The sequence below is a fragment of the Dipteris shenzhenensis genome, chromosome 4 (genome assembly GCF_047967505.1).
Source record: "Dipteris shenzhenensis isolate YYH24624 ecotype China chromosome 4, Dip_SZ_1.0, whole genome shotgun sequence".
Lineage (NCBI taxonomy): Eukaryota > Viridiplantae > Streptophyta > Polypodiopsida > Gleicheniales > Dipteridaceae > Dipteris > Dipteris shenzhenensis.
The window spans coordinates 31524553-31536964 of NC_141599.1; the positions used below are offsets into that span (position 1 = coordinate 31524553).

Here is a 12412-nt window from a genome sequence, read left to right on the forward strand (position 1 = left end):
CAATGCTTTTGGAGCCTTGAACAAGCCTAAATTTAAGGGGAGGGCTCCCCTCCCTGTATGTATTTAAAACCCTTTTACTTCACTTTTTTTACTTCCTCATCGTGTAGCCTATTGGGTCATCTAATTTCTAAAACCTCGTTACTCTTTCGTCTAGCATCCGATTTGCACGGGATTTTTTCATCTACAATGTAATTTTGCGCTTTAAATGTTGATGCATTTCTCAAAGGCATTGCATGCAAAAAAATAGGAAAAGCTTACATAAAATCCATTTTATTAACTTAAGTTTTTTTAGTAAACATCGGCCACAAGGGCTTGCAAAACATTGATTTGCAAAAAGCATTCATTCCCAAAAACAACTCAAGCTATATGGATCCCATTTTGAGATGCTTTTGCAAGGGGCAAAAATTATGGAACTCTTGGTGCAGTAGAACTAGTGGACTGAGTTGCGTCTGGAGTAGGAACAGGCTCTTTTCTTGGATAGTGCATTCGCACAAATTCCACACTCTTGCTGGACTTTGTAATCAGGATTTCATTACAGTGTGTTCTCATCTTGCGAACATTTTCATTCATTAAGGGCCCAAAGTACCTCGAACCAAGATCTAAAATACCCTTTATATGGTTGTACCATTCAGGTGGGTAGCTCTAGCCTCAAAGCGTTAAAAAATATTACTCACATCATTTGGGGTGACTAAGTATGGTGAAACCATAGCTTTCCCCCATAAGCACTCAGCTCTCATGGCATCCATTCCTTTGCCTTGGTATGGGATAACCAAGCTTGTGGACGGGTAGTAGCTCCCACTCTAGAGCATTTTGAGAAGACACTTATTGAGCGTGGTCGCATATCTGCACCCAAGCTTTAACTTCCAAAACATGAATGAGCAATCAAACACATTTGCACTGGTCAAACAAACACAATTCCTCATTTTGGTTGCACCATAACTGACATACATCTTGATACCAGCTCATAGGTCATCCTTTGTCATGGCTTTGGAGATGCTCTTGAAATGTGGTTGCCCAAAATATTCATGCAGTACCCCAACATCCCTTGCACGTTCTTCTGCTTAAGAGTGCGGAACATTATCACACCACCGATAGGGCTATTAACATCCCATGTAATGTATTTTTGAATCAATCGGTTCATGCTCTAAACACTACAAGCACTAGTCTATATCACCATTTGGAAGTGCGGGTGGTATAGCTCACCTCCTCTTTCCACAGTGCCAAAACCATTCATGCATGCCTCATCTAGGAACTTGTGCATCTTTGGGAGCAACGACTCCACGTCCACATCACCACCACTGACTCCTACAGTCACACTTAGCTCCAACACCTTTGGGACTTCAATTTTATTTCTTCCTTTCTTTGGAGGCCTCCCATGCTTCTTCTTGCACCTACATCGCACAACAACAATCAAATACATGTAGCCTCATCTACCACACAAGCCAGTGGATCCAGCTCCTTGTTTCCTCCATCTGGATCATCCCGCACATACAGCTCCCGACATACCCTTGTCATCCTCTTTGCCTTCATCATCTGCATGCTCGGTTCCACTACTCGCAATGCCAAACATGATAGCATTAAATATACCGTGACACCCGTCGTGGGTTGTCACCATGATAATTCATTCCTCCTCCCGTCTCCTTAATGCGCATGACAGAAACAATCTAGAGAGCAACCTCCATCAGATGTTTAGCACATGCATGGACATGTGGTGAGCCATGCATGTAAATAGCACCTTTGGCTATATAAAAATGCTATGAGATTCTGATACATTATAAGGGAAAGTGTGGAATTCAATCCTTATGATGTCGACTTGCTACAAGATCGACACATCAACTAGAAATAAAGAGCATCCTTGCCATTCCATTTAAGATGAGAGAGTATGTGCTTCCAATCAGAAAGCACCAGAGTGACAAAAGGACGTCCCTTAACCTTGCCATCAATGTGTCCCAAGAGAAAATCCCATCGAGTAGGCTACTAGCAACCAAATACAACAGTAGGCAAATGCAAAAGCAAGTGTCGCATCATGTACGCCCATGGCTGATCACCCAGCATAAACTAAAGCATCATTTTCTCCTTATGTGCTAGAGTGGCATATGAATATTTAGAATATTGGCGAGCAAAGATGATCCACAAAAAGTAACCTGAGGGCTTTATGTCTATGATGTGACCACCAAAAAAGCTCCATGATAGTAGATATGAAACATGAGATATCCTACTTGGCAAACATCATTAAGGGTAAATAAAATTTTATATAGGCAAACAAGTTTGATTGGACTATGTGAAAATGGGCATGTAATGGCTGGGTAGGCAACTTCCATTATTCCAATTTCAGTTTAAGCTTGGTGAAGACTAGTCCATTTGCTAGTAGCAAGTAACTATCCACCCCAAAGGGTAACCAAGATGACACATAAGCTACATGATAAAACAATTTCCATAGCCCATAGAGCACACTCGTTTGCTAGTGGTGAGTAATTATCCACCCTAAATTGTAACTAAGATGATGCACAAGCTACTTAGATAAAACAATTAGGCCTTACCCATTTTGTACACCCAATAAATGAAAAATGGCTCTAATAGCTAGAAAAACATGAAAAAAGACTATGCATGGTTGATTTAGAAGGTTGAATGAACTCCAATTCATAAATGGACTTTCCACAAGCTCAAACCCATCAAGTTTAAGGGATTGCACACTCATTGCTTGACTCGAGGAAACTTTCCCACTCTCTTCCCACTTAGGTTAGCTGTTGGAGTGAAAATTTGCTCCTTTGGTATAGAAAGTGTGAAAAATGACAATTCATAATTGAATTAAAGGGACAAATAGAATTTGATGCTTATGTAGCCTTTTCACAAGCTCAATTCCATCAAGTGAGAAGGTCCTTTAAGAACCAATGTCCTTTATCCAGTTAAGTTGACCTTTGGAGGGGAAAATGGCTTTAAAAGTGTAAAATGTAAAATTGACCATCCATGGTTGACTTAAAGGGACAAATGGAATCTTATGCTTATGTGGCCTCCACATGCTCAATTCCATCATGTGGAAGGGCTCTGTGCACTCGTTTCATAATCGTAGACACTTTACCTACCCAAGTTGACCAATACAATGAAAAATGACTCCTTTGACATAGAACATGTGGAAAGGCCTTGCGCACTCATTACTTGACCTAGGGAACTTTACTAAATTGAGCTAATGAAAAATTGCCCCTTTGGGATAAAAAGTCTAAAAACTAGCATTTATAGTTGAATTAGAGTAGCAAGAGGAAATCCAATGCTTATGTGGCCTTGCTATTAGCTCCATCCCATCAAGTGTGAGGGCCTTGCACACTTCTTGCAAAACCAAGGCTCTTGACTAGCTTAAGTTAGCAATTGGAGTGAAAAATGTATCCCTTGGTATAAAAAGTATGAAAGATGGTTATTTGTGGTTGAATTAGAGGAGCAAGTGGAACCCAATGCTTATATGGCCTCACTTAAAGCTGAATACCATCAAGTGGAAGGGCCTTGGAGACCTTTTCCAAACTCAAGGCACTTTACCCACTCAACTTGGCCAATCTAATGAAAACTTTTAAAAAATATCAAGCATTGAAACTTTCAATACGGGGGCAACTAGGAGGAGAGGGTTTCAAAAAACTTACATGTACTACTAGAGTACGTCAATAGGGACACAAAGGGGAGGGATGTACCAATGAGTTGCATGGAAGAAATTGGTGCCAAAAGAAAGAGAGGAGGTAGCTCAAACAAGCAACGATGGGGAAGGAAGTGGCATAAGAACTAGTAAGCTACACAGAAGTAGGGGGACTAACAAGGCAAAGATGAGTGATAAGCCATGAAGGAGGGGTGCATATCTAATAGATATGATTTGCTTGGAGAGATGGGTAGGATCGGATTTCCTTGGAGATCTACGGAGAATCGGTCATCTTTTGTCTATAAAGTGTGGTTGATCTTTATAGAAATCGGTGAAACATCATGCGTTTGTCATAATGATAGATTGAAACCTTTTATCAACCCTATTATGGACATGTTGGCAAGTTAGATTTGTCTATTGTGTAGGTAAGTAATATGAGAAGCTTATTGAAGAAAGGTTTGAACCATGTTCTCTTAAGAAAAAGTCTCAAAATTTTGACGAAGGCTTGGTAGAAATTGATGGATGACTTGGATGCAAAAACAAGGATGCAAGCATCAAGCCATCGAGGAGGAATGAGTCACAAGGAGAATAGGAGGTGGAAGAAGAGGAGGGCCAAGCTACAGGAAGCAATGAGAGAGAGAGAGAGAGAGAGAGAGAGAGAGAGAGAGAGAGAGAGAGAGAGAGAGAGATGAGTGATGAGTCACAAGGAGAATAGGAGGTGGAAGAAGAGGAGGGCCAAGCTACAGGAAGCAATGAGAGAGAGAGAGAGAGAGAGAGAGAGAGAGAGAGAGAGAGAGAGAGAGTATGGAGAATAAAATTGTAGTACTAAAAATTGATACAATTTTGGTAGACAATTTCTAGCCGTGTGTTTCGGTGAAGAAGCTTTGATGGCATGCTAGAAACATCAGAGGATGGAGGCTGTATGTTGGCAAATACAAGTGTGATAGAAAATGAAATCATAGGGGGTTATTCGGGCTATCATTATACAGGCCTTGTTTGGAGGTCAATTGGCACTCAATGGGTATTGACCTCATGGCAATGGTCGACCAAACCAACACCCCCTATTAGATAACCCAAACTGTCAATTCTAGGCTAATGCTTATTACCTCTGGCCATCAAGTCACACTCGGCTTGCATCTAGTGTCTAAACTAGGACCTACTGGGCATCTGTGCTACTCAATGTGATCTCCTCATAAAGGAGGGCTTACAAAGTAGAGCTAGCATGTACTCGCATAGGTACATGAGAGTGGAGCATTGATTTCTAACAATATCTATTAGAACTTCTCACTAATATTGCTCTCCATTTTCATATGAATGTAAGAAAGCCCCACCCTTTTATGTTGGACTCTAGACCGGTCCTAACAATGAGTTGCATAGAGCTTCATTTGATCTCGGAACAAAAGTGAGATCATCATCAATGCAGGATCTCTTGGGAGCCTCAATTGCTTATGTGGAGCAAAAATCCAATCTGCGAACCATCACGCATCTTCAATATCTTAGTAATTCTTGATCTTCGGAGTAGGAATGGCTGATAACCCTATGAATGCTATCTTTGTACTATCACCACTTCCTGTAGATACTTCACTAATTAAAGTGGTGGGAGTGATAAAGACATTCACTAACCTACTCTAAGTAACATAAATCAACCCGTCATAGCTCAGTTCCTATGTAGGATAGAGTTTAGATGATTGCGATGTGACTGGAAGAAGAAGGGACACATCTGCTAATTGTCTTCATCCCCCCTTCCATTGTCACCACCCTCCTTTAATTTATTTTAATTGTGTTCGCCCCCCCTTCCTTCATCACCCCTCCCTCCCCCATTTCGACTTATTAATAGGCTTTAGGGAAAATTTTCATGTTTGGTGGACCCATTGTGGGTTATAGTTGCCATTAAATTTTCATTTGTGTCCTCACATGGTCCTCAAACAATAATACACAACTACACATTCTTTACATTATGCTACATGAAAGTAGATGCAATGATGGATTAGAGTGGTGTTTTAGTAATCAAGCAATTAGGTGTGAAGAGTGTTGAAAGTTGTGTAGAGGAAGATGGATGGGAAATTATGGGCATTGTATACTATAGAAAATCAAGATTGATACAAAGAGAGTTTAGAGTAGTGTGAGAATGAGGGTGTCCAATTCAATACAGAGAGTCATGCCATGGTCTAGAAGAAGGAAAAATAAAACAAGAGAATGGTCACCTATGAGCATATCAATCATTGGCAAATATAGAGAGGCATAGGTTTCTTATGAGGATAGTACCCATGTGTCACTTATCATCAACCATATGGAAGCCCAATTGTTGACATCATGACTTAGCGAGGATGCATGGAAACATAGAGAGGGCATAAAGTAAGCGGAATGGTTGATTTAACTGTAACCTACAATCTTTTAAACATGTAGTTGACAAAAAGCCCAAGTGCACACAAGTAGGTGGTGTCTTTGGTTGAGGGTAAGGATAAACTTTTTTGGAAAAACATGATAGATGTGTAGATTAGTGCATACTTTTTAGAGGAGTTATCTTAAGGACTTGATCATGTTTGAAGAAGATGGTAGGGTCTTCTAAATTAAAGAGGCACATGATATATGAAACTCTCCACTTTTGTTTGATGGAACTAGAAAGACTTTTACAACAAAAAAAATTTAAGGTATTTTTTTGTAATATTATTTCTTTTCATACTTTTGTTAAAAGATTTAATTTTGTGAGACTATGAATAGAGAGAGAGAGAGAGAGAGAGAGAGAGAGAGAGAGAGAGAGAGAGAGAATATGAATGCATGGTGGCTTGATACATTGGGTTATTAATTCACCGAGACGTGTCTATCTTCACCAAGGCTCTTTCCATCCTATATGTGATTGGTTGTGAAACTCCTGGTCCATGTAATTACTCCCATTATGTTTTTTTAAATAGTGAATCTATGTGTGTGATAGGAAATGAGAATGACTTTGATAGGTCTCTCTTTTTTTACCTTCGCTATATGAGAAGGAAAGGCAACAAATACCTTAGTAAAAAGAAACATTTTTAGAAAGGACAACTATGGCCTCTACATAGGGATATAACCCTATATTATGATGATCATAGTCTTTATATATTGGTGTATTGACTAATTGACCATTTTTTCTTTTGATGAGGATACCTTATAAATTATGAAAGGAATTTTCTTATGATCCCATTTTGGGGAATTTGTATAATGCTAGTTTTGGAAAGAGAAATACATGGAGCATCTTTCTTATGATCCCATTTTGGGGAATTTGTATAATGCTAGTTTTGGAAAGAGAAATACATGGAGCATCTGGATACCTATGACCCAAACATTAGGGTGCCACACAATGCACTGCCATCCAAGGTCGATAAGATTTGCTATTATAAATACCTTATGGTGTTGTGACATCGATAACAAGTGGAGTTGTGCTTTGAAGCCTACAGTCCCACAATCTAAGCTTCTTGTTCTAACTTGTCCTTGTTGTGGATGGATGCAGGTGAGTGGGGCTTCTTCAATATCATTTGGTATTTATAATTTAGCAAATTGAATATGTTTTCAATCCCTCCATGTAAAAATTATATTGTCACGTACTGTCTTGATTGAGAATAAGATGGATAATGCTTGTCTTGAAATGCGCACACACACACAAGGGCATGTGCGCACGCATACACACATGTTTGATGCTAGCATAGACTATCTTATTAAAAAGTGAAAATTTATTAAGATAAGAAAACATATCCCAAAAACGAGTAGCCTTGCAAAATTGTACACCCAGTAAAAGCTAGCCTAACCCTATAGGGTGTGAGTAAGTTTATGCAATGTTTATCTCACAACCTTGAATCTAGGTTGAGCCGGTGGGAGGGGTCGTCGGCATGGGCACTGTGCAGTAGTGCAAGCTAGACGAGCCAAAAGAAAATCCTATGTGATGGGCTGGGTTGGCGAGGAAATGCTTTGAGTCCCAAATTCCTTGCAGTAGTCTAATGTTGGCATGGAATCCCACATTTCATAGCCTTTGGGCTGGCATTTGACTGCTAGGGACCCTACCGGGTGAGCTAGCCATCAATCTCTATGGGGCCTGTCCAATCGATTGCTAGTGGTGTGGGGGGAGCGCCACTAGCTAGTATGGGGAGCTGCTCTTAGGGCTAGTGCACACGATCTGTCTAATGCGAAGCTGGTGGTGGATTGCATGCATTTTGACACAAGTTGAAGCAGCACCCTTGGTGCTCATATTTTCAACTCAAATTTTAAGGGTGCCAATTTGAGACCAATGCGTGATTACTTTCCCTTCAATGCTCTGGTTTTGGTACAGATGCAGATGTGCATGCCAAATCACAATGCCCAGCTCTTCACCTGGCAAGTACTAAGACCTGCACTTCAGCCAAGTCAGAGGTAGATTAAATGCTCGAATCTTCTTGGGTTGTGGAGTGTGTGAACAAGATGGTCTCTCACCTTCTAGATTGCGCATTTCCTTCGCGTGTGCGGGGGCTAGCAGTGAAAGTTTCTTGAGCGGTGGCCAGAAGTGATGTGAGAGGACAAAGCAAGTGGGTGGTGTGGGAGGAAAATGATGGGAGAGACTCAGATAAGGATGAGAAGAGGTATGTACTATGCAAAGAGAGAGAGAGAGAGAGAGAGAGAGAGAGAGAGGGGGGGGGGGGTACCTTAGAAGCATGGGAGTTTGAAAGGGGGCTAAGGCACTGTTCAGTGTTGGGTGAAAACCTGCAAACCATATACAATGAACGAGCAACATCTTAGTCTCCACCCGTAAAAAATGTATTCTCAGTTTTATAAAATCTGCAAAATTTAAGGCAATTCAGTTATATTTTAGCTTGAAAACCTGCAAATTCTCGAGGGAAACCTTGGAAATTTGAAACCCCAAGTTTTGTGATTTGTTGAGAAAAATGTTTGGGCTAAGGACGGTCGGAAGGGAGGGTTCTAGAAAATGAAACGGGGAAAACAGGGAAAAAAATATATATATATAGAGAGAAAAAAAAAAAAAAAAAAAAACAACGATCTCTATATAAATGGCTTACGGGACCTTTCTCTCTCAAGAGCCATTGACAGTTTGTTTTTTTGCAGGCACCTTCTTCTTCTTCGACAACAACCTTCAAGCTCCAAAAATCCGTCCTCCTCAGGTCTGTTCTCTCTGTTCCATTTTCAATCCCTGCTCCTCTTTCTCTCTGCTTCTCTCCCTTTTTTCTGCATCGTTTCCGTCCATTCCTCCTCCCTTTCGCTCTCTCCAATCTTTCTTGCTCCTCCTTCGCTGGTTTTTTTCTCAAACATTTTGCTTCCAGCCTCCTCCTCCTCCGCCTCATTTTAGCGTAAGATTTCCAGCTCCCTCTGCCTGCTTCAGCTTTCTTTTGCTCCCCGCACTCTGCTCTGCATTGCAGAGCTCAGTCTTCTGGTTTTTCCCTCAGACCTGCTTAGTATTTGTTGTAGGTAGACGACGTCTTGTCTTGGTTTTCCCAAGCTCGAGTTTCCCGTAAATAAATAAGATCAGCGCACACCCTGCCAGTTAGTTCCAAGCTTTGCTGCTTTGTAGCTCTCTTATCCACTCTCGCTATCTGTCTTCTGCTTGCTTCAATCTTCGTTAAGGCCCTTTTTCAGGTCGCATGCTGCTTCGTTTTTAGGTCTTTGTTGGTTTATGCGCCGCCACCCTCACGCATTTCCCTGCGGCAACTTCATTTTCTTTCCTATTTTCGGTTTACGGTATTTCATTTATCAAGCTGCACTCTCATTCGCGCTCCCTGTCCTGGTCGTTTAGGCTTGCCTTGACTTTGGCAATACTTAACGTCTTGCCTTCTTCTTCTCGTTGCTAGGAGCATCGGCGGGAGATTGCAGAAAAGAAGCAATACAGCTTATTTATTTTTACTCTTTTCCGGTGGAGTCCCGAATAAATACATCCCACATTCGTCACCCTTTGCCTCGCGTTGAATTCAGTTAACGACCGGTTGACCATCTCCGGCAAAGCTGGGGTTACTCCACCAAAAATGGTAAATCCTCGGTGCTTTTTCGACATTAGCATTGGCGGCGAGCTGGAAGGCAGGATAGTGATCGAGCTATACGCCGATGTGGTGCCTCGTACTGCGGAAAATTTCAGGGCGCTTTGTACTGGCGAGAAGGGAATCGGCGCCGAGACGGGTTGCCCTCTTCATTACAAAGTACTTCCTACTACCATTATGGCTTGTTTTCATCTCCTGGAGCTCAAAATGATTGCACAAGGAATCTGAAAGCGCTGTGCTTTCGCATGCTGCATTGTAGTTGTCGCACTTATGTGTCCATGTCCTAGTGAATCTAGTTTTCTCACGACAGATGGTAAGGCGTACTCGTATAGCGAGCTTAAATTACGGGCTTAGATAAGCCTCACATGGGAAACGACATGCTGTAGTCAGCCCTTTCGGTTATAAACTAATGCCAGAATTGGCTACACGATGATGCGACGGCCGTGCTGACATATTCGTCTTGATAAACGCGCGTCTTCATTAACAATAATAGTTCGGCCTTTAAAGCTTTTCAGCGGATAAGAGTTGTGGCTTTTGTTCTACGTTGTAGGGAGTTCCTTTCCATCGAGTTATAAAAGGCTTCATGATACAAGGGGGTGACTTCTCAGCTCGCAACGGAACAGGGGGGGAGTCAATTTATGGGCTGAAATTTGAAGATGAGAATTTCCAGCTGAAACATGAACGCAAAGGGATGCTTTCGATGGCAAATGCAGGACCAAACACCAATGGCTCTCAATTTTTCATAACCACAACACGCACTCCCCACTTGGATGGGAAACATGTTGTGTTTGGGAGGGTTATTAAGGGCATGGGCGTTGTGCGCAGTACAGAGCACTCACCTACTGATGAGCAAGACCGACCTTTGAATGATGTCATCATTGAAGACTGCGGGGAGATTGCAGACGGTGAGGATGATGGTGTTGTTGGCTTTTTCAATGATGGAGATACCTATCCAGACTGGCCAGCAGATCTCGATGAACAATCTCCAGATTGCTCGTGGTGGATATCTGCAGTAGAGTCTGCCAAGAATTTTGGAAATGACAGCTATAAGGTCCTTTGGATTGTTGCAGTCTTTGCTTTCTTTGTTGAGTTAGACAATCTTGTACAAAAATGATGTTCAAACCAGGGTTATTCTATCCCCTTCCTGACTTTTTGGCCGATTTTGGTGACAGAAAGGTGACTTCAAGATGGCTTTGCGGAAATACAGAAAGGCCTTGAGATATCTGGATATCTGCTGGGAGAAAGATGGTTTAGAGGAAGGTCTGAGTTGATGGTGCTGTAATCCTTCTTAGATGCTAGTCATTTTTCAGAGTAGCTATAGCGATGTGGTTTTGAAATGCTACTCTTGTTTCATCTGGTTGGCAGATAAAACAGACCATTTGAGGAAAGTGAAGTCACAAATTCTGACAAATAGCTCGGTGAGTGCTGTTTTTATTTTTCGCTTTCTTCCACAATTGAATAGTTTTGGCTTTATCTTCTATCTGCCTGATTACTCCAGGCAAGCAAGCTAAAGCTTGGAGACGCAAAAGGTGCTCTGTTGGACACAGAATTTGCAATGCGCAATGGTGAAGATAATGTCAAAGCTTTGTTTCGTCAGGGCCAGGTTAGTTCCGAAAGCTTCAGTCATGTGCAATGTGTAATTCTCTCTTTGGAGGGTTCATTGTTTTTGACCCTCCCATTGTGAAGTTTCAGTATTGCATCTTGTACATTCCCCTTGTCGTCTAGATGGATGCTGGACTGGGTCTAGGAATCACATAGAGATTTTAGGCTAGCTAAATGAAGACACCTTACAATGTGATAGACTGTTATCTTGGATGAGCTTGAGTCTTTAGTTGAGGATCATGGCCTAATTCAAATGTGGTTCATGTTATTTTTTGTTCCCGAACTCGTCAAAACCCATTTGACAGTTTATGCCTGTGTAGTAAGTGCAGTCTGCTAACTGAGTAGTACTCTTTCCTTTTTTGATTGTGTGCTGAAATCCCAATTCCAATCAACCTCCCTACATACACACACACACATTGTAAAAGAAACTTTTCATTAAGAAGAACGTACATTCCTAGCTGTCCTAGAGTGGAACAACTAACTACTCAAGACTCAAAAACATTGATAGAAAACTTCCAACTGGGCTTGAGGAAGCTTTTTCTTTGGTTTGGTCAAAGACATACACACACACACACATACATATAGACACATACATACATTCATAGCTGTCCCAGAGTGGAAAACTTCCGATTGGGCCAGTGGAAGCTCTTGCTTTATTTTGTTCAGACCCACCCACCCAGCTACACACACACACAAAAAAAAAATCAGTGAAATCCATTGAAGACTATATTACAAGAATCAGTCCTGAAAGGTGGGACCTCTAGTCTCTAGTTATAGAATATACATCACACACACAAAAATATATACATACATGCAGACTCATTTTTTTTTTGGGGGGTTGAAATCCATGTATGTTTATATTACAAGAAGCAGTCCCCAAAGAGGAACATGCAATCACAACAGGAAAAGATGTCGATGTAAGACAAGTAAAGAGAGGAATCTATTTGATGAACACACAGCCAATCATAAAAAGATTGCCTGAGTGACATCTAGAACTAGTGAAACTTGGAAAAGTGGAATCTCCAAAGACTCTATGATTTTTGTCTTTCCACAAAGTCCAGAGTCTCCAATATCAAATCCAAGTGAAGAAAAGGTCAAAGTCATGCCTCCATGGATAAATCCCAAATAGCCAAAAGAGCTTGCCTTAGCAGTAGAAAATTTGGCTTGAAGACATTGCTGTAGAAGAATAGAAAGTCACGAGTAGAAG

General features: G+C 41.3%; 1 protein-coding gene across 2 annotated transcripts in view; it reads left to right on the plus strand.

The window, feature by feature from the left end:
- The first annotated feature begins 8660 nt into the window (after nt 1-8660).
- Nucleotides 8661-12412, plus strand: part of LOC147902725 (peptidyl-prolyl cis-trans isomerase CYP40-like) — a 35593-nt gene continuing 31841 nt past the window's right edge. Inside the window, exons 1-6 of one of the 2 annotated variants that reach the window (XM_087373735.1) lie at nt 8661-8736; nt 9421-9762; nt 10154-10654; nt 10776-10863; nt 10969-11021; nt 11102-11206. In XM_087373735.1, coding sequence (XP_087229861.1) covers nt 9592-9762; nt 10154-10654; nt 10776-10863; nt 10969-11021; nt 11102-11206 — 918 coding nt within the window. In that variant the 5' untranslated portion in view covers nt 8661-8736; nt 9421-9591. The remainder of the gene's footprint in view (nt 8737-9420; nt 9763-10153; nt 10655-10775; nt 10864-10968; nt 11022-11101; nt 11207-12412) is intronic. The other variant, XM_087373736.1, reaches the window with a different exon arrangement.